The sequence below is a fragment of the Dipodomys merriami genome, unplaced genomic scaffold (genome assembly GCF_024711535.1).
Source record: "Dipodomys merriami isolate MVZ:Mamm:240054 unplaced genomic scaffold, mDipMer1.0.p SCAF_4, whole genome shotgun sequence".
NCBI lineage: Eukaryota > Metazoa > Chordata > Mammalia > Rodentia > Heteromyidae > Dipodomys > Dipodomys merriami.
Window position 1 is genome coordinate 49,919,720 of NW_027205603.1, and position 23,442 is coordinate 49,943,161.

Below are 23,442 nucleotides of genomic sequence, written 5' to 3' on the forward strand. Positions count from 1 at the left end.
TAACCCCTCTGTACGGTATTTTCACAATAAAAAAAACCCAAAAAATAATGATAGTTTTATATAAAAATATACTCAGTATTTTTGTTTAGCAATATTCTCAACTTTATGATGTATAAGGGAATGTGTAGCATAGAATGAAATTTTTAAAAAAGTATATTGAGTATCATTAACAAAGTAAGTTTGATTACACTTCCACACTCATTTTTAGGATTGTGTGTAATCTAGGTTTGATTGCCTGAGACTTAGTGCTATTATATTAAACCAGGAGGCAGTATTATATAGTTAAAACTGTAGGGCTCCATTCAGCCTTAGAATCTTCATTAATAGAACTGAGGATACAAATAGTCTTTTAGGGGTAGTCGTACTGAAATTTGAACTCAGGACCTTGAATTTGGCAAGTCCTCTATCAGTTGAACCACACCTCCAGCCCTTTTTACTTTATTTTAGGTAACAGTCATCTGTTTTTGTTGCCTTCACTCTCCTGCCTCTGACCAAATAGCTGAAATTACAGATGTGAAGTACAATGCGTGGCCCTATATAATGAAACTTAACCAAAACTTAAATAAGTGAAAGAACTACTAGATATAAAATTTGTTTTTGTGTTTTTTGTTTGTTTTTGTTTTTGTTTTTGTGCCAGCCTTGGGGCTTGAACTCAGGGCCTGGGCACTGTCCATGAGCTTCTTTTGCTTAAGGCTAGAACTCTACCACTTGAGCCACAGCACCACTTCTGGTCTTTTCTGTGTATATGGTACTGAGGAATAGAACCCAGGGCTTGATGCGTGCTGCACAGGCAAGCAATCTGCCACTAAGTCTTATTTTGAGGTATCTGCTATTATAAAAGTGAAAGAAATGAATAGTCCTTTAGCTAGGTTATTTCAGTGTTACTTACCTATGTATACCTGATCCCAGTCAAGAGGGAAAATGTCATTTTGTAAACTATTCTATTTCTTAATTTCATACTTATATCCAATTCTATTTCTGTTTTGTGCTTTTATCCTATCCTATTTCTATTTTATCCTATTATATTTTATTCTATTCTACTTACAGATAGCTGACCTCAAAGTGGAGATTCTTGGAAACTAATGTTTCAGAATTTTTTTTCTACTTGCAAAGAAATATTAGTTTGAGTTTTTTTGTTTGTTTTTTGCTACATTTAAATGAAGTGAAAGATTTCCATAAGATGAGGGTCTTTTAATCCTATGAAGCAAAATTCAGTTCTGGAGCAAATAAATCATCGGTTACTTGGCTTATATTCTATTCTTACAATTAATTGCTTGATTGATATTTTGGCTGGTTTTGAACAAAGCTACAGTGGTGATCTGATAAATTCATTACCAAGTCCAGAACTCTGTTGTGTAAGCCTCTTATCAACCTGGAAGAGCTTACCTATTTTGAGATTTGGATTTTTTAAAATGTGTTTGGGTAGTACTGGAATTTAAAGCTAGGGCTTCTTGCTTCATTTCAAGCAAGCCTGTCCCCAGCCATTTCTGCTTTAGTTAATTTTAGAGTAGAATCTCATGTTTTCGCTGTGGCCAGCCCTGTTAATTTTTTTGTGGGGACTAGCTTCAAACTACAATTCTGATATCCACCTTTCTGACTAACTAGTATTTATAAGCACATGCCCAAAGAGAGAGAGACACACACACACAGAGACAGAGACAGAAACAAATACAGAGAGGGAGTGTAGTGTGTATGTGCCTACTTTGGGGTTTTAACTTCAGGGCTTGGGAGCTGTCTGAGCCGATTTGCTCACAACTAGTGCTTTACCACTTGAACCACAGCAGCTTCACAACTAGTGCTTTACCACTTGAACCACAGCAGCTCTACTTCCTGCTGGTTAATAGTTATTTGGAGATAAGAGTCTCATGGACTTTTTGCCCAGGCTGGCTTGGAACTAAAGTAACGCAGATCTCACCCTCTTGAGTAGCTAAGATTACAGATGAGAGTCACTGGTGCCTGGCTTTTTTTTTTTTTTTTTTTTTGCCAGTCCTGGAGCTTGAACTCTCATGGCCTGCACACTGCTCCTGAGCTTCTTTTGCTTAAGGCTAGCAGACTACCACTTGAACCACAGTGCCACTTGGGGCTTTTTTTTTTTCCTGTTCATGTGGCACTGAGGAATCAAACCCAAGGTTTCATGCAAGCTAAGCAAGCACTCTACCACTAAGCCACATTCCCAGCCTTAAAAAAAAAATCAGGACATTTTATATGGTTGGGTATTTTTTTATTTATTAATGTTATTAATTTTACAGAGGGGAATTTCATGAGCATTTTCCACATATTTGCAATATATTCCAATCAATCTCATCCTCTGTCACTGTTCCCTTACCCTTTCTCAAAAGAATTTTGACAAATTTCCTTGTTCTATTTTTATAGTAACAAGCAGTCTATTTCAGCTATATTCACTCACATTTCAAAATTATTTATATTCTATTTTGTTTTGTTTTTGTTTTCAAAGGGAAATATTGCACATAAAAAGAGATGTAATGTTGGTATGATTTAATACTTTTGTACATAGGGGAAATGCCAGACTGGACTGGCTTGGAACCTCAGTCTTCCAGATCCCAGCCTCTTGAGTAGCTAGAATTAATTACAGGTGTAAGCCACCAATGTCCAGGTGTCCTTCCTATTTTTAATTTTTAGATTCTATTCCATAAGGAAAGCCATACATTTTAAGCATTTTCAGTTATGGATATGTTTCATTGTAATTATAAAATACGTAGTTGAAAAACTTTTTATCAGTTATTTAAAATTAACCTTTGGTTAATACTACAAATAGCAAAGGGCAGAAATTCAGTCTGATAATATAACATTTTTGAAGGCTTTTTGATTGGCATATGTGGTAATAATCTGATAAAACAGATTACAGTATTCCTACTGGCAAAAAACATGAACAGGAGTCAATTTGTCATTCCTGCATTCCAAATAAGGTATTTTCTGCCCACTTAGATGATGACATCATACTGTATTGTACAGAGAAAATGGAAGCCAACACTAGAACCTTCCTTTATATACATACACTGTTGTCTCTGCTATCTTGTGACTATCCAAACCTGTGCTTCTAGATTTCAGATTACTTAGGAATCTTACAAGATTGATAACTGCTTATCTAATACCATTTTCAATCTCTCCCTTTCCAAGTGTCTTTCAGCATTTAATGTTTACCTCCTAAGAAAACCACTTCTTGTTTTTCTTTCATTTTATTGAGATGCAGGATCTTTTGGTGGTTTTTGTTTGTTCTTGGGCTGTTCTGGGTACTGAACTCAGATACTAGTGCTTGCCAGGGAATATTGTTCTACCACTCCAGCCATGTACCCAGTTAGAGTCTCACTATATAGCCCAAACTGGGATTGAATTTATGACCTTTCTTTTCTTTTTTACTCTCCCTTTTGATGACATTATAGTTACGGGCCATCATTCCCAAACTAGAAAAGCAATTCATATCCTTTCTCACAGTTCCTTTTTGTATTCAGACTTTGTCAATATTTTTAAATTTTTTAAATCAGTTAATTGGTCCTTTTTTTTTTTTTTTTTTTTGGTATAAGTGTGTCTGTTTGCTGTGTTGGTCCTGTAGCTTGAATTCATGGCCCATTAATGGCTACTGGGTTTTTTTGCTGAAGACTAATGCTCTGTCACTTGAGCCACACCTCCACTTCCTAATTGGTCATCTTCTAACCACAACACTGGCCACTCTTGTTTCCACTGGCTTACCCAGTATCACTCACTTAACAATACCAGAGACTTTATAGATGCTTATAAGATAAAAGAAAAATAATGTACATTTTCAGTCCTCATCTTGAGTTCTAGGTATCATTGACAAAGTTCATACGGTACTTTTCCTTGAAAGTCTTTTTTCCCCCCACTGAAAACCTTTTCGTGTGTTTCTGGTTCATTAAGTGCTGGGATTATTTAGTATATTTGGCCAGTCTCTTCCCCTATCCTGCACCCATGGTCTCATCTGTTTATTGCCATTTGTATTCTGACAACTCAAACTTATTTTTTTTCCAACTCAAGCACCTTTGTTGCTAGATTTCTGTACTTGTAAATATAAGTGAGAAAAATAGTAGACTCAAATGACATCTCATTTGACCCTTAAGTTTTTCTCTCATTTTTATACTAAAACACTTCTTAATCTTTGGTTGGCATCAGAATCACTTAGAGGGCTTTTTTATAATACAGAGTGCAGGCTGGCCTCACCTCTGAAGTATCTAATATAGATATATCCAAAGTAGATTCTGAGAATTGGCATTTCTAGTACATTGCTCTCTGATAATGATTTTAGTGACTTTGAGTACCAGTCATTAAAGAAGTGAAATGACCTGTTTCACATTCAGGAAGTGGTAGACCAGAGATTGATGCCAGGCAGAAAACAAACTCCCTTCCCCTTGTTTTTTGGTGCCCCTTCTGGGGCTTGAACTCAGGGCTTGGGCATGTCCCTTAGCTATTGGACTCAAGGCTAACACTCTGTTACTTGAGCCTCAGTTCCTCTCAGTTCTAGATAACCAGGCTGCTTCAAACAAGGATCCTAAGATCTTGAAGGATTATAGGTGTGAGCCACCATCATGTGGCCCTTTTACTTATTTCTTTTTACTTCACTTGGTATCTCCTTATCTACCCCATTTTCTGGATATCCTTTGCTGCTGCCAGTATAGGCTAGAAACTTTTCCTCACTATAACCTTAAACCCACCCCTCAACATTTAATCTGCCACCAGGCTCTATTAGCATCAAATTCTTTTTACTTTTTCTCTTTGCCACTGCTACCAACAAAGTCATGACCACTCCAGACCTTACTTGAGTTGCTAATTTTCACATTTATAAATGTGAAAATTGGTAGTCCATTATAAATCACGGCCTTAATGAAATCACTTTATTACTGAGTCAGTATGACATACAATGCATACTTGGCCATAAGTTTACTGTTTCACAATCAAGTGATCCTATTATAGCTTGTCAGAATTATAATACTAAATTTTGATGAGCTATTTTGGGTTTTATAGCTAAACAGTAGAACCATAGTTATATAATATTTCATTTATGAATATATCATAATTTCTTTGTTCCACTGTAAATACTTCTGTAAGGAGATTTTGTGTTTGGTGGTTCTGGCCTCGGCATTGTCGGAGCTTTTTGCTCAAGGCTAGAGCTCTGCCATGTGAACCATAGCTCACTCCTGGCTCTTTGGTGGCTAATTGGTAAGAGTCTCATAGACTTTACAGCATGAGCTGGCTTTGTTTGAACCAGGATGCTCAGAGCTCAACCTCTTAAGTAGCTAGGATTATAGTTATGAGAGACACCAGTGCCCTTGGGTTTAACGGATCCAGAGCAATCAAGGATGGTAATACTCAAAGATAACCAATAAGTCTTCTTTAAACGTGTTTATTGTTATTATAAAGGTGCTATACAGAGATGTTACAGTTGCCTAAGTCAGGTAAAGAGTACATTTCTTTTTGGACAATGTCCCTTCTTCCTGCATTCTCCCAATTTTTCCCTCACATTCCCACCCTCAAGTGTATAGTTCATTTTTAACATAGTGCCTAGTGAGTACCACTGCTGCATTTGTTCACCCTTTGTCCCTCCATTTCTGTGGATAAATCTTGAACTCTGAGAGGTTAAGAGGAGATTATTCACCAGGAACTTTGTTTTAGCAGTATAGGCTTTTGAACTCGGGTACTTGCCACTTAAGGAACTCAGGTATTACCACTTAAGCCATTTCTCTAACTTTAGAAAGAGGAACATTAAAAAACAAAAATCTTCAGACCCATAAGATATTTGAGAGTAGAGGATGCTTTGGTACAGTTGGATTGATGTAAAAGGAATGTGAATATTAAACTTAAAAATTGGATTTTCATCCTAAAAGCCCTGATGAATCATTCAAATTTTTCTTTATATTTTAGGAAGATTCCTCTGGGAAACAGTAGTGTGAGCATTTTATATTTTGGAAACGAGGAAATCAGGAACTGATAACATTAGTTAACTCATCCAGGACAGTAATAATGAGTGCTTGACTGAAGCAGCAATGGGATTGAATATTATTTACAGGAAATATAGATTTGCAACAAAAAATATGTATCTTACTAGTTGGCTGTTTTTTTATATGCTGCTTTTCCTCTTCCTTCTGTATGTTAAGATTAGCACTAGCCGGGCACTGGTGGCTCATTCCTGTAATCCTAGCTACTCAGGAAGCTTAAGATCTGAGGGTCACAGTTCCAACGTCAGTTCAGGCAGAAAAGTGCCCACAAGACTCTTATTTCCAATTAGCCACCAGAAAACCTGAAATGGCACTGTGGCTCAAAGTGGTAGAGTGCTAGCCTTGAGCAAAAGGACTCAAGGACAGCACGCAGGCCCTGAGTTCAAGCCCTGTGATGAAGAGGGGAACAACACCTCTCGCCTAAAAAGGAAAAAAGATTAGCTCTTAAAATTGTACATTCTCCTCCTCTTAAGGACATATCTTTGAACACCAGGAAGACAAAGATAAGTAGGATGGGTGCCAGGCCAGGCCTTGCTCTCCTGTAGTATAATTTTTGTTTTGTACTGATTTAGACATGATTTTGTATTTGTTTTACAATGTTTTGCACATAACAGATACTCACCACTTGTAGATAGAAATTTTTGTGCAGATTAAATAAAAAAGATTAAGAAAAAGTAGTGCCTGGGTGAATGGCTAAGATGTAGCTTATACAAGAATTTTTGTGTCCTTTCAGATTTGGATGGTGCTTTACTCTCAGGGCCAGATGGTGATAGAAATATGAATGCAAATTTATTGGCTGAGACCTGCTCTAGTCAAGATGGAGGTGATGCTGGTAGGTATAGTAAGATTTTAAGCAAAGAATTTATTTAAGAGGACTTGAAGGTTGGGAAGTGTTTTATATATATTACATGTAATATAACAACATATTAGAAAATAATATATAATTTGTTTCTTTTATGTAAATAGTCCCAATTTGTAATTGCTGTACTTATGACTTTGGAAACTTGGTAAATAGAAATAAATATTTCTTAGAAATTCGATATTTTTGGTTTGTTTGAAAAACTGTTTTGAATTTTTAAAACAAATATCAAAAGTAGTTAATGGAGTTTATGGATAGAATGGGAAGGAGGATTATCAGAGGGTTAACTAGTGCATTTTAATTGGTATGATATCATATTGGTACCATACCATAATGGTATGATTGTTGATGGCTGCAGAATAAATGTTGATTATTTTAGGTATTGTAGCAGCTATAAGTTTGCAATGCATATAAATTCAAAGATTATACTTTAAAAGTAAAATGAGAAAAATAGCTGAGTATGGCTAGCCTTATACCTGTAATCCTAACTACTCAGCAGGCTAAGATTTGAGCATCTGGTTTTGAAATCAGAACAGGCAGATAAAGCCTGAAGTGGAAGGGTGGTTGGGAGGTGTGGCTCAAGTTATAATAGAACCCCAGTCTTGAGCAGAAAAAGCAAGAGTTATGATGTCCTCAGTGCAAATCCCAGTACTTGCACAAACAAAAAAGTGTGTGAGTGGAGTGGGACTTTAAAATGTTTAACAAAAGAATGATGGATTTTAATTTTTTGCAGTATTGGGGTTTGAATCCAGGGGCTTCTGCTAGTAGGCAAGCTCTCGTGCCATTTGAACCATCCCCTAGCCCAGGAAAATAACTGTTTTGCAGTACTCCATAGGAAGCAATTCAGAATCATCAATGGATGTTAAGCCAGCCATGCTTGCCCACTATGATTGGGTGAAAGGTTATTGAATAGCATAGTAACATGATCTTATTTCATAGATTATATCTAATTACAAGGGGAAAGAAATTAGAGGAGCATTACTATAACCAGTTGATAACAAAACAAACTGAAATTACTGACATATCACATTACCTTTATAATGTTCTTGCTAAATTTTTAACCCATATCTAACTGAAGAAAAGTCAGGCAAATCTGAGTAAATCCCACATTTAGCAGGTGGTCCAAACTGTAATGTCATAAAGGACAAGAGGAACCTGTAGATTAAAAGAAAGAAGCAAATGCAATAGTAGATTAGATCAAGGAAGTTACCATTTCAGGATTAAAGGGAGTATTTGGGGAATAGATGGGAATGTGGGTATGTAATATAAACAGCATTCAGTTTTAAATTTCTTGGGTGGGTTGTGGTTTTGTAAGGTGCATGCTATATATTTAGGCTTGCAGTAAAAGTGCACGTTTAAAAAATGTGTACGTGTGTTACCCATGAAGAGAAAGAATATATGCCAGAATTAATGCTAAAGAAAGGCAGAGGCGCTCGGATATTCAATTAGTCTATGTTGCATTTATGTTCTTTTCATAATTACTGCTGGAAAGAAGACAATTTTGAGCACTCCTTAGAAAAAGTAGTCAGTTCTCAACATCCCCCTCTCCCCCTTTTCCTTTCCTGCTTTGTTTCCTTGGTGCTAGATCAGCCCAGGGTTGTGCAAATTCTAGGCAAACTCTCCCACTGAGCTACATCCTCCTGTCCCTTGGTTTTTTAGAACATAGTCTTTTTTGTGTGTGTGTGGGGGGGGGGGGGGGGAAGGGCAGTCATGGGGCTTGAACTCTGGGCCTGGGCACTGTCCCTTAGCTCTTCAGCTCAAGGCTAGCACTCTACCACTTGAGCCACAGCGCTACCTCCAGTTTTCTGGTGTTAATTGGAGATGAGTCTCATGGACTTTGCTGCTCAGGCTGGCTTTGAACCACAATCCTCAGAGCTCAACCTCCTGAGTAGCTAGGATTACAGGTGTAAGCCACGATACCTGGCCTTCAAACATAGTCTTTAGCATAGTTATTTAGTACATGCTAGCCTCAAAATTTATGACAGCCTGCCTCCCAAGCACTGAAATTAAAGATGTACACCTCCCATCCCCAGGTAGGGGCTTCTAAATACCATACACTGTGACCTAAATTAAGCTAGTACTGTCCCTTTGCAGTTGAGATGTATTATGAAGATTATTTCCCCCTTGTTCAGAAAATTGCTTAGAAGAGTATTTTATTGCACTAACTTTCTTGGCTTAGAAGTCTGTTCCAAGGAAGTCTGTTTAATGGGACTGTGGGAATTCATATATAAAATTTAAACTTGATGCACATAAACATTTTCATGGAGAAGGGCCTATGTTACTTTCCAGAGCAAAGTCTTCATCCTGACATTTTCCTTAAGGGGATATTTTGACTTATTGATATAGTTGCATCTGGAACAGACTGTGTCATATGACTTACCTTATAACATCAAAAATAGTTTTCCTCTTAGTTTGTCATTATTGGATAATAAGAAAAAAAGGATATTTTTTTTTCTTTTGAGACAGAGACACAAACTTGATATCTAGTGCTTTTGCCCACTGGTTGGCTTTACTACCTAAACCAGCCTCCAACCTCTCAAAAAGGATTATCCCTCCAAATTTGATAGTACATGCATAAGTTTGAAGTCAGCCTGAATTACATAACAAGCTATGTCTCAAAAAAGTGTGTATACATATATGTATGTGTATATGCACATATAATATATTCTTTATAAAATGCCTACAAGAATTATTCAGAAACAGTACAATTTGAAATAGATCCTTAATGTCCTTAATGTATATTGAATTGCAACCACAGTATCTTTTTTCAAGCTATTCTGCAAATACCTGGAGTTATCTCAGAAAATTACAAAAATTAGGAGAGATATAGACTGTAGTATGTATTATAAGTCATCTCTTTTATCTTTACCATAAGCACTATCTGCAAAAGAAACTGAATTTCAAGTATTCAAAAATATAATTTTGAGGGGGTAGACATGTGGCCCAGCTGGTAGAGCGCCAGCCAATGAGTGAAAGCTCAGGTACTGATTCTCCATCTTGGACCAAAGGGAAAATAAAGAAAAATATAATACTGGATCTTGGATTATTGTTCATAAATCATCTTTATGTTAAACTTTTTGTGTTGAGTAATATATTATGTTTATTGATTTATTTAGGTCAGTCATGGGGCTAAGCACTATTCATGAGTTCTATCACTGAGCCACAGCTCTACTTCCGGTTTTCTCCTGGTTATTGGAGAAAAGAGTATCGTTGGGACTTTCAGCTCAGGCTGGCATTGAACTGCGATCCTCAGGTCTCAGTTCCCTGAATAGCTAGGATTACAGTTGTGCACCACCTGACTACCATTTTTTATTTTTGATACTAGTGTTATAAGTATTTTGAGCAAGTAAAAAAATATTAGGTACATGTTGGCTTTTTGTTGTTGCTGCTGCTGTTGGTTCTGGGGCTTATACTTCAGGGCCTGGGTGCTGTCCCTGAGCTTTTTTGTTCAAGGCTAAAGATCTGCCTCTTGAGCCACAGCTCAGCTTTCAGCTTTTTGGTGGTTAGTTACAAGTATGAGTCACCTGGGCCTGGCTAGAATAAAATTGTTCAACAAATAAGTGGATTGCACGTTTACACATGCATATAAATGTACCTATACATACATGTTTTAAACTAGAAATACATACAAATACAGAGGTGGGGAAGATAGGCATTCCTTGTTCTCCTTAAGGTTAACGTTTTTCTACTGATTCAGATTAAAGAGCATGACTCAATAAAGCCCTAGCTTTATTTAGAAATGTGAGACTAAAAATTGATTGTTCTCCACAGGCTACCATTCCCATCCTCATCCCTATCCCACACATGGTGGAAATGTTGTCTCACTTTAGAAGTTAAAAAACTTCCTAACAGTAACACACTGTAGTTAAATTATATATAAAACTATGGGTCCAGAGAGCTTTCTTGACATAAAAAAAAAACAACTAAATGTATTCTAAGAATGAAACAAATTTCATTAGTAGTTATATGCATTTTTAAAAAATAGTGACCTTTTAAACTTCATTGTTTATTGTTACTCTTATAAAGTCTACTCTGATAAACATTCTTTTATTAAGACAATAGTGTTCATGGGAATAAAATTTATTAGATTATGCCTTAGCCTAAATCCTTGGAACCAAAAATATTTACAGTGTCAGATTTTGTAACATTTCACCAGGAGTTTGTAAATTCATACAAAAAATCTGAAATCTGAAATGTTCCAAAATTTGAACCTTTTTGAGCACCAATATAATAACACGATGAAGATTCAGATTTGGGAACATTTCATATTAGAAATGTTGAGCCTGTATTGCTACATGAATAAGCACTGTACAAGTTAGAGTGTATATTTTGGAAAGGAGTGTTTCAGGTAGATAAAACTATAAGTGACTTTGAAGTAGAACCCCTGTTTACTGTGGAGGAACAACACAGAGAGATCAGTATTTTGGGAATGAAGCCCTCATGAGGGTGATGAGAAGCAAGAAGCACTATCAGGTAAGGCTTGTTAGGATATTGAAAATTTGGCTTTTTTTTTTTTTTTAAGTGAGTTGGATGAGTAGCTCCTGCAGCCTTTTGAGTAGAGTAGTGGCCCACAAGTAGTGTTTTTAAAAGAATGCTTGATTGCTCTGTGGAGTACAGGCTCTGAAACATTAATAGCTAGAACCAGGAAAACAGTTGACACTCAGAGGCTAGAATTGCTGGTTGATTGGATCAGCAACTAGCTGTACAGGATTCAGGATATATTCCTATTATAAAAGATTCCTGGAAGGGGATCTGTGACTCAAGTGGTAGAGCGCCAGCCTTGAGGAAAAAAAAGGTAAAGACAGCACCCAGGCCCTGCATTCAGGCCACAGAAACACCACCCCTGAAATGTACAAATCCAAGATGGAATTAAATCTAGAGAAAAGTAGTTCTTGCCTGTATTTCTGTATTTCTCTTACTATAATGAAATACGATTGAGCATTTTATAAAGAGATGTATGTACTTAGTTCATACTTTCAGAGATAGAGATTTATGACTTACTATTTACTTTATATTCAGATATTCTGTAAGTGCTTATAGGATATACTCTAAATAGCATCATTACCTTAAAAATCACTGTTTTTCAATTATATTAGGTACTTCACATGATTTCAAGTATGGTTTGATTCCTGGCCCTTCAAGTGATTTCAAGTATGGATTGATACCGGGTACCTCAAGTGATTTCAAGTATGGATTGATACCAGGTGCTTCTAATGACTTCAAGTATGGATTATTGCCAGAATCTTGGCCAAAACAAGAAACATGGGAAAATGGCAAGTACTGATTAACCAAACAAAGAATTCTAAAATTACATAATTTTATAAAAGTATACAGTGACCCCACATTTAGTTGCTGCTTTTACGGGTATGCATAGTGAAGGTTTTGTTTACTAATGTATAATGAGTGCTTTTTTAAATTCTTATAGGTGAATCATCTCTAATCATGAACAAGTTAAAATGCCCTCATTGTAACTATGTAGCCAAATACAGACGAACACTAAAAAGGCATTTACTCATTCATACGGGAGTAAGATCGTTTAGCTGTGATATTTGTGGAAAGCTGTTTACTCGAAGAGAACATGTAAAAAGACATTCCCTGGTAAGTAACTTTAGAAAAAACTGATGGTTAAACTGGTTTGGTCAGTGAAGTAGACAGCATTTTAAGTTATTTGCAAATTTAAGAAGATAACTTTTGCTTTAAAATGATTTATGAACAATGCAGAAAAACATTGGTATATATTCACTCATTATTATGTGTGGTTCAATTTAGTTCAAGTGAAAACTGTTTCTACACTATCCTTACATTGAATTTTTCCCCCCCTTCAACTAGGTGCATAAAAAGGATAAAAAATACAAATGTATGGTGTGTAAGAAGATCTTCATGTTAGCAGCCAGTGTTGGAATAAGACATGGATCTCGACGCTATGGTGTTTGTGTAGACTGTGCAGATAAATCACAACCAGGAGGGCAAGAAGGTGTAGATCAGGGACAGGATACAGAATTCCCTCGGGATGAAGAATATGAAGAAAATGAAGTAGGAGAAGCTGATGAAGAACTGGTTGATGATGGAGAAGATCAGAATGATCCATCTCGATGGGATGAATCAGGAGATGTTTGTATGTCTCTGGATGATTAACTGACCTATACTTATACTCCTCAAGGATGCTGCATTTGGACATAATATGAATCGACAATTTGGATTGTTGAACTTTGAAGGCTTGCAAAATATGGTACATGCTGGATGGTAGTTATGTTGCTGTGAAACTGTAGGGTCAAAAAGCCTTATAGCAAAAAATTTTTTTTTATATTTGCACAGGACTGTACAGCAAACAACCATGTGGTTGGCTTACATGGAGTCCCCACATATTCAGTCAAAGTAAAATATTTTTTATTTATAGGAGATACAGTAACTATTTGGGTCCTATGAAAATATAGTACTTGTTCTTTATAGAGCTTGCATTCATGTTCCACTTTAACATGAATGAAGAAAATCCCTTTATGGAAGTACAGTTGACCCAATCACTCTGTCCATCAAACCACTCAGGCTAGTTTGTACTAGTAGAGTTTTGTTTCTATTTTATTTTTATTAATTTTATTTTTTTTAATACAGATTTTTCAGTGAGGGGCTTTTTCAACCCCATTGGTTCTATTTTCTTGTATTTTCCATTTTAATTTGCTTTATAACTTAAAAAAAAAACAAGTCTCTTCTAGTCTTAGGTATTATTTCTCAATTTTGTGCTGATAGGCATGTTTATAAGAACTGGAGAGGTAATTTATTGGAATGAACTAACTGACTTCCCCTGACCCTTTTCCTTTTTGACATGAATTTTAGTACTTCACAAATGAAGAATGATGTGCGAAGTTACGTGGCGAAGCTGACAAATACCACTAAATGATTATGATTTACAAGTAACTTTCTCCTGCTGCTCTAATTTGATAAATGGTTACTATATGATGTTTTCTGACATAGTTTTTGGTTTTGGGTATCTGTTACTTTGGCACTATTCTTGTTTGCCTCTTTATTATTTTTGCCAGTGTACTATACCTCAGCCTTATTTGGAAGACAGAAATCTGATTGAAGAAAAGTCATAGAAACAATAAGTAAAATGATTTGTTTTATAATTTATCCTCCATGTCCAGTTTGGTTAGCTTGTTATGCAATATAAGTGAAATATCAGGTTTTTACCTCCTGTGCCCTTTTTATCATTAAAATTAACACAAAATGTGCATTCTCTTTTGTTTCATACTTACTGGGATATTTTGAGTCTTTTGAAATAATGGTTGATAATTTATATTTCCAATCCTTCCTAAAGTCACTACACCTTAATTCAGTCTTTCTAGACATCATGATTCAATGGGCCACAACTTTCAAGTAAAATTCAGAGGATTTATTATTAACTAAATATAGTATGGTATAGAAAAAGGTGATATATTAAGTTGAAATTGTTTAGATTTCATTAGCCTGGTGAGAAAAGAATTCACTGTGGAACTCTCCACAACATTTCACATGCTAACATGGATGACATTTATCCGGAACATATTATACAATTAAGATTCATCATATTTTCAGCTTTCTTTCAAATAAAAATTGAGTATATTTTCCTATTTTATATCAGGTAACTAAATTATGCTAGTTGTGTGGGAAGAAATTGCAAAGATGCTTTGACAGATACAATCTATTTGGTGCTCCATCTGATCAAAGTTGAAAGCTTATTTTTTTAAGAGACAAACTATCATTGTCTCTGATTTCAGTAAAATGATGGTTTATTGCCAGACAATAATGTATCTGCTTAGATATATCAAAGATAAAATATTACAATTACATGGTTAGATGCATCTTTTGTCATCTAGACTTTATTGTACTTTCTATATAACTATAAGCTTGGCAGATGAATAGCTTTGGTTTGAATTTTGTCCTACTCTGTGTTTGAGACAAATGAATAAAATGTAACTCTAGTGAAGTCCAAAGTATAATTAGTTGGGCAAAGATAATTATGAATGAAAAAGTATTTTAAATTTAAAATGTTCTGCTTTGTGAATATGTAAGTATAGTATAAAGATTTCTTTCATCCCATTTATCCCCTTCCTTTAAAATAAACCATAGTTTACAATTGGTAGATCTGTCTATATATAAATATATATTAAAGAGCAAAGATATATATCTAAAAAAATCACCTAAATCTGCTTTATTAGACTATAGTTCACTTATTGCATAGAAACTGGACTTGGCTTTACATTCTTAATGTACTTTTTTTACTTTTCTTCAAGATATGAACTTATTCTCTTGAAATCAAGTTTTCTTTTATTGAATCACTTATGTATATCTGGTAAATTATGACCAAATTTTTGTTAGATTGCGTGCAGTAAATTGAAATATACACTTGGTACACTACGGGATTGTTGTGCTTTTGTTTTGGTTTTAGTTGGAAACAAAGGTTTGATGTAGATGGCTTATTTCTGTTAATTTAAAGCATTCTATAATTGTCCATTACCTTTAATGTTGTGTTGTGACAGATTTGGCTATATTTTTAGTCATTTGGAATATGATACTTTGAAAGTTTTGTTTTTAGGTAATCCAAAGGAAGAATGTTTATACTCTTGAATATATTATCCTCAGCATATATAAAAATTTATTTGAAGTAAGCATTTTACCAGAAACAGAACTGACAGATTTTTCTACTTGCTGACTGCCTAACTTATTTTGTTTCATGATCTTGAAGGACTGTTCCCCCCTCCCCCTTCTTGATCTTTTTAAAAAATAGTTTTAGTACTAAGGTATACTACTGGACGTTTCTATTTTTTTAAATATATTCCTTTTCCAACTTAGAGTACAACAATTTCAGGAAATCAATAGATATCAGGAACTCAGTAGATTCTAAGACCTTAGGATTTGGTCTTGAGAGTTAATGAATATTCATAATTTTGTCTATGGAACGCTGGCAAAATGATGTTACACGTTTGAAGTTTCCTTGTAATTTATATTTTAAATGAAAGATATTTTAGAGCTTTAATTCTACTAAAGGGGAAGAATATAAACTTTGATATTTCCTTTCACATAGCCCTGTCAAGATCATATATTATTTCTTAGGATTCTCCAAGACAGTAGTCCCCTTATTGGTTCTTGGCCCTTATTTTTTCTCACTAGGTGATTTGCTAAATTTTTGTACCCTAGAATCAAGAGTTAAAAAAAAAGAAAAAACTGGACAGATACAAGTATTTTTTAAATTTAGGGGGAAAACACTGACTAGTGTTTAAATTGAGACATCTTGATGGAAAAGGGTGAGCTTGACACATTAATACATAGTAGGCACACAATATGAGCTACATCATAGTAGTTCAATAATAGAAAAGGAGAAAGGAAAAAGACTTGGAAATGAAAGCATTTTGACTTGAAAATATAGTGTTGTAAAATACATTGATGTAAAAGATGAAGATGATTGGTTTACATGGTATCATATGGAGGAAAGTGTGGTGAAAATGCTTTCTAAAAAATGTTTTCATTGAAAACCTCAAGCTTAATTTTGAGAATTTTCTGAACATAGCATGAAAGGTTTATAAATACATTTTTTTCTGAATGATTCCTAAAGCTACCAATTTTTTAATGCCCATACTTGCCATCATGCTGTCCTTATTTCACTTAATCCTTGTAAAATAGGTGCTATTACCTCCTTTTTATAGATAAGAAAAGGCTCAAAGATTCATAAACTTGCCTAATTTAATCTAACAGAGCTGGAGCTTAATCACATCTGAAGCTGGTCAAGAAGGCTCTACTGCTGCCTCCTTAAACAACTTTTTGTAGAATAACAGCTCTTGTCTATGGAGATTTATATTGTCCTTATAAAACTGCTAGGAATTTTGTGGATGTCCTTTCTCTTCCCCAATAAATATTCATACTATTTTTCCCTTGATAAAGCAATTGTTTTGTCACTTTGACTTAAATAAGCCACAGGACCTCATTTTAGCAGATGCTATTTGTGGGGTGTAGCATTTTTACTTTTAAAGAAATGATTTTTAATCTGAAGCATTAGATATCTTTGTGTGCCGTTCAATCACCCGGATCCTTAATCTTAACTTGTGGTACCTAATATACACACTTAGGACTAACAAACAGGTGTTTGAGTAACTTTAGAATTTAAAACGGAAGGGTTTTCCCCCCTGCAGTATCCCTACTTCCAAGTGGAATTGAACAGCTCTAGATGTGTTAGGGATAAGCACACTTTAAAAGATGTTTTCTAGTCCTAAATTTTATGACAGTTGGGTCCTTAAATTTGGAGTGCTATTGAGAACAAAATTTGGGGTTAAGGAGAGGGTAGTTGAGGCCATTATAGAATGGAAGAATCAGCGTTTTAAACACTGTAAACAAAAAACACTTAATCTGCCTGCTGTTTGTAAAAGCTCTCTGGGAAGATCTTTTACGAAGACCAATTTTTTTTAATGTAATTTACCTACCTAATAATAAATGTCCTAAGACATGTATGTAAACTTCCAAACTGTTTTGTCAGTGTATTTAGAAAATACACAAGAATCTTTATCAAATCTAAAAATATAAACGTGTGAGCACTAAACTGCTTCTGGCTTTGTGAATTTTATTGACTGGCATTTAATTCCTAATTATTTGCAAGTGTATTAATTTAAACTTGAGGTAGGGGAAACACCTTTGTAAATTGATGTATTGTTTAAATATATTTGTACTTAGGAGTTATAAGTTTGGGTTGTAGAATTATGAGGGAGTTTTATTTGTATGTATTTATATGAAAGTTCACAAATGACTTAAACTACCTCCTAGTCCTCCTCAGAGGGCTGCTTTCATTAATAAATAGCAGTGATTTGCATTCATAATATTTCTTACTCACTTTTAGGATGCTCTCCAAGTTTTAGAAAACATCTTTAAAAAAATCACTGCAACTCATACTTACTTGTGTGTAATCTTGGGATTGAAAAACAGGTAAAACTGCTTTTTCTCATATTTACACTATGTCAGATTAACAGATTACAAGTAAATGTACCATTATAAACTTCAACTCTTTGAATATAAAGACATTTTTTAAGTTTTTGGTGGTATATTTTAAGGTAATGGAACAAAGGAAATCACAGAATATCCATATACTTTAATTATACTAAAGAAAGGAGAGATTTTTGGAGAAGTAAAGTAAAAGGAGGAGAGTCACATAGTATGCGGTGCCTACTATCTTTAAGCAGAGCTTTATGTGGCAGAATTAAGATACAGTCTATGTGGATCCAAAAGGTAATAATTGAAGGACCATTTGGCCCAAGATTAAAAAGCAGTTTTTACTTCACAGATGAAATGGGGCTACTTTGTAGGAAAGGGCCTACCACTAAAGATGTTTTAGAAAAGTAAATAGATTCACATGACAATCATTTTGGTTAAGGCTGAATTGACCAAACATATCTCAGAGTGGATCTTTTTTATTTTAAGATGTGAGCTTATTGTTACTGTTTTCTTTGTTTTGCTTGGGTAAAATAATGGATACAGTTTTGTGTTTTATGCATAAAGTGTAATGGAGGATGTTTTAACACTGAAAGGCAGTTTAGAAAATTTAGAATTAAGAGTTTGGAAATGAGGTTTAGTCTTGTGGAGAAAAAACTGCCATATAAATCTCTTATTACAGAGTATTGACACAGATCAGGTTGGAGCTGGAAGGAAAGTTCAGTTATTGGATTTATGAGTTTATATGAATAAGTCACTTTGTAACTTGGTTATAGCAAGTTGAAACTAAAGGAAATTTTTTTTTGATGAACTGGAGGAAGCCCTTTCAATTAATTAAAATAAATTTAAAAAAAGTAGGCTCCAGCCAGGTTCACACCTATAATCCTAGCTTCTCAGGAGGCTATAAGAGTTTAGGATTGTGGGGCTGGGAAGGTGGCTCAGTGGTAGAACGCTTGCCTTGAATGCCTGAGGCACTGAGTTCCATTCCCCAGCACCACATAAGCAATAAGAAAAAAGCCAGAAGTGACGCCATGGCTCAAGTGGTAGAGCGCTAGACTTGAGCTGAAGAGCTGAGGGACAGCGCCCAGGCCCAGAGTTCAGGCCCCATGACTGGACCCCCCCCCCCCCCCAAAAAAAAAAAAGTTTAGGATTGTAATTCAAAGCCAGCCCAGGCTATCTCCAATAAACTATTTTTTAAAAAGCCAGAAGTAGAGCTCTGGCTCAAGTGATAGAACTCAGGGACAACACCCATGGCCTTGAATTAGAAAAGGGGGGGGACTTTAATATTCATGGTGCCTTACCTGCTATTAATCTTGAGGATTATTTTTCTCACAACATGACCAATCTTATTTTTGCTTAATGAGGATTATGTTAGACCTTAGTGAAAAATATACACAAGTTGTTTAATTTTGTGATAAATACCCCAACAGTGGGTAAGACAGCAGTACATATGGTTTCAAGATAGTTGGTAGAATTACTGGAATTGAAAGGGAACTTCAAGAGGCTAATAAAAACTCCCAGGAAAATGACCTTGCAGTTGATTTTAGGTAATAAGATTAAAACTTCAGTATGTTCTCTGTGCCAAACTCACACAAGAAATATTTGATATCAGGGAAGACAAATGAGACTTGTGTTTTCGTACAGAGTTTCTGCCTCAAAAGATATTTACCGGTGCATGATGTCAGCAAACCTTAAAGATTCTGCTTGTTAGCATCTGTGGGTAGTATGGTTATCTATGGAAGTACCAAGCCGACTTCATTTAGAGGCATTACCAAGCATGAAAATGCCAGGGTCACACTGACCTTAAAAAGACCTTTACCCCAACTAGTGTAGTCCATATAGGTGACCCTTGGAGTATTGCAAGATGGAATAACCAAGTCCATCATACAACAGATAAATACTAAGGAGACTACAAATAGCATCTCATGATTTGCTTTTACCTTAATCATTTACATAACTCAAAAGTATTAGCTGTTGTGCTAATTAGCTGTTTTATAATAACTGGAGTACCTTCTACTAATACAAAAATGTGTAACATGCAGTGTATATGTGAAAAGTAAGAAAACCCCATTTGAGTTTTGATGTGAAGTACAGCATTGCATCAATAAAGGTATTTATAAGCTGATATTTTAATTGCCATTATGGTTTTTCAGTTTGTGAAGAGGAATATCAGATGTTGCATTTTACCATACGAAAGCAATATCCATTCATCTGAAAGATAATGGGTGTGCTTAGCACCTTTGCCAACCTACACCTATTCTTAGTCATTTACTCGTATTTTTCCGCCATCACCTAAACTAGGATTATGGCATTTACATAACAATGTAAATTGTTATAAAAGTGATGTATAGAAATAGTTATGTAAGTCAGGTAGAGTACATTTCTTTTTGGACAATGCCCCCACCTCAGAGTTTTCTCTAAAAATCCACACAAGTTATATAGTACATTTTCAAAATAGTGTCTAGTGAGTACCACTGCTGCACTTTTTCACTTTGTCCCTCCATCCCTGTGCCCCCTCTACCCTCCCAAAGACACATATAAACAGACAAGATAAAAATAGCCTGGAGTTAATTTCAATATTATTTTATAGGATCAGAGGCACATAGGATTGTGCCTGTTGTGTTCCACTCCTAAAAATACCCTCTTTTGATGTCACTGTGAATGTCTGTGTGTGTGTCTGTGTGTGTGTGTGTGTGTGTGTGTGTGTGTGTACATACACAGGAAGAGTATAATTTATCATGTTACAGTGTAGATTAGGTTTAGTTTCCGCGTATGCACCAAGCTAAGCTCTCTGAGCTTGGCTTACCTCTCTTAAAATGATTTGTTATAAGTCTGTCCATTTTTGTGCAAATGACATGTTATTTCTAATGGCTGTGTAAAACTCATTTTTTTTAATCCACTCATCTATTGGAAGGCTATTTCCATAACTTGGGTGTGCAAGTGTCTTTATGGGGTCCTAGTTTATGATGTTCTGGGTAGATGCCCAGGAGTGATATGTCTGAGTGATAGGGAAGATCCATGTTTTGTTTTTTGAGGAACCTTCTGACCACTGTCTTAAGTGGTTGTATACTAGTTTATATTCCCACCAACAGTGCGATAGGATTTCTTTTTTCTCACAACCCACCTAACATTTGTTGTAATTCACAATGCTGGCCAATCTAACTGGGGCAAGATAGGAGTTGTTTTAAGATTTGCATTTCTTTTGTAGACAGGGATGATGAGCATTTTTTTTATGTGTTTCTTTGCTATTCTTCTGAGAAGGCTCTCTTTAACTCCCTTGCCCATTTAGTGATTGGTTTATTAGTTTAAGACAGGTTAGTTTCTTGAGTTCCTTGTATATTTTGGATAGTAGGCCTTTGAGACAAACAATCCTTTTAGCATAGGAGTTACCATACACTTATTAATCTAAGCCCTCTGTGTTCACAAATTCTGTGTCTATGGATTTAGCCAACTTCAGACTGAAAGTTATGAGAAAAAAAATTTCATGTGTACTGAACACAGACATTGTCATTATTTCTTAATACAGTATAATTGTTCAACATTTGCATTGCATTAGGTATTTAAAGCATATAGAAGGGTATAGTAGGTTATATATAAATACTGTCCATATAAGAGACTTGAGCATCCTGAATTTTTGGTATCCACAAAATCATAGAATCAGTCTAAGGATACCAAGTAAAGCTAGGTATTATACATTTGCTGATTCCAAAGAATATAGCAAGTGTAGGAATTGAATCAGCCTCTAGGATTATGCTAAATTCAGGATTATATCTTCATTATATATATTAAACAAAGGAAAATAAAAGTTCTGTTAAGATTTTAATGTCTAGAATTTATGTAAGCACAACTTTAATTGTGCATCTTAAGTCATGCAACTTTTTGGAGACTAATCAGTTTAAGCTTTGGTCCTTTTCCCTTGTTGACTAGTATCCTAGTCTCTTTCTGGTCCTTTTTTATTATTACTGGTGACTTGTGCCACACCCAGATTTAAGCTCCTGTTTTAGTCTATGGACTCTTCCCTCTTTTGTCATCCCTGATAGACAAACAGATAAAATACCATTTGGGGAGGAAATGATTGGGCCATTTACTATGTCTTAGGAAGCCATAAAAACTTACTGTTAGCCCATTTTATCTTTCTTAGAGCAGGAATCTTTAACTTTCTAGGCCTCTTGATTTCTGTCATTTGTATTAGACAGCTATGTAGAACTAGACAAGCTATTTTCTGAGAAAACTGAGTATGTTCTCAGGGAGTTTTGCCTTCTATTTTAGAGAGTCTTCCCCCACAAAAAGGCTTTGATTTAAAGGAGCTTTTCTGTATGGCCTTTAAGGGTTAGTATTCACTCTGCATTGGTTTAGTTTGATTTTCATAGAAGAAACATCACCTTTGTTCAGGATGAAACCATAAAATTCACTAATTTTTTCTCAAGCTGTTCTCAAGGAAAACTTAGTGTCTGTGCAACTTCACTGTCTTACTATCAAATATTTAATCTGTGTCCAAAATTCTAATTATTCTTCTGAGTAGTACACACTCATGTATTTTTACTATGGTCAAGATTCTGGTCTAGGAATTGGAAGACTGCCTGTTAAAAACTCGATAATCCTTTTGGCTTTTGGAGTTACTAGGCTTTCATTACTCTGGTAACCCCAAAGCAGCCATAGACAACATGTAAATGAACAGCATGACTTATGATGCTTATTTACCAAACTACGCAGCAAGCCACAATTTGTTAACCCCTGATTTCATTCCAGAATCAAAACCCTGGGGTACCTAAAAGGCTTTGAATGGCACCTGTTTAGTTGAGAAGCATAAAAGCCATGTCACCTCAACACTAAAATATTAATAGAAATTCACTTTCATAGTACTCTAGGTGTTTTCCCTCTCTGATACTCTGGTTCCTTTTTTTTTTTTTTTGGTCTGGTCGAGGGGCCTGAACTCTGGGCCTGGGTGCTGGGTGCTGGGTGCTGGGTGCTCAGCCCTTCAGCTCAAGGCTAGTGCTCTACCCACTTCAGCCACACTTCCGGCTTTTTTCTTTTTGCTTATGTGGTGCTGAGGAATCTAACCTAGGGCCTCATGCATGCAAGGCAAGCGCTCTACCACTGAGCCACCTTCCCAGCCCAACTCTGGTTTCTTAATAGAGAGAAAAACTCATCTGGTTCAGAAATACATTCAGAACTTCATGGAAGGAGATTTCAGCAAAAATATACATTCCTAATCAGACCTCTTTAAATTAGCATAAATTGATTACACAATCAATTTCAGCATATAATTGTACTTAAGTCAGATTCCTCCACTCTTTTTTAAGTTTTTAGTGATTTCATAAGAGTTATCATAAAATCTGTGTACTTCGATCATAATTACTACTATCTCTTCTTTCTTAATCCTCTTATCGATAGCCTCCCAACAATTCCCTTACTGATTGTCCTCAACAGTCTAAAATCATGGTATTTTAGACCTTGGTTTTGAATAGTTTCACCCTTGATTGAATACTAAGACATTGACTTTCTATAGGAAAGTTATTCATTAAAAGTGGTAGTAAAATTAACTTTAAGTTATTTTAATGTAATTTGAAAACATGAGCTTGTGCCAGGTGCTGGAGGCTCACGCCTGTAGTCATAGCTGTTCAAGAGGTGAGACCTGAGGGTCAAGGTTCTAAGCTAGCCTGGGCAAGA

At 35.4% G+C, this 23,442-nt stretch overlaps 1 protein-coding gene across 1 annotated transcript in view; it reads left to right on the forward strand.

Moving 5' to 3' along the window:
* The window catches only part of Zbtb10 (zinc finger and BTB domain containing 10), a 46,615-nt gene extending 27,736 nt beyond the window's left edge, over nucleotides 1–18,879 (forward strand). The window contains exons 3-6 of the mRNA XM_069990973.1: nucleotides 6,700–6,798; nucleotides 11,922–12,098; nucleotides 12,251–12,423; nucleotides 12,655–18,879. Coding sequence (XP_069847074.1) covers nucleotides 6,700–6,798; nucleotides 11,922–12,098; nucleotides 12,251–12,423; nucleotides 12,655–12,960 — 755 coding nt within the window. The 3' untranslated portion in view covers nucleotides 12,961–18,879. The remainder of the gene's footprint in view (nucleotides 1–6,699; nucleotides 6,799–11,921; nucleotides 12,099–12,250; nucleotides 12,424–12,654) is intronic.
* Nucleotides 18,880–23,442: the final 4,563 nt, after the last annotated feature.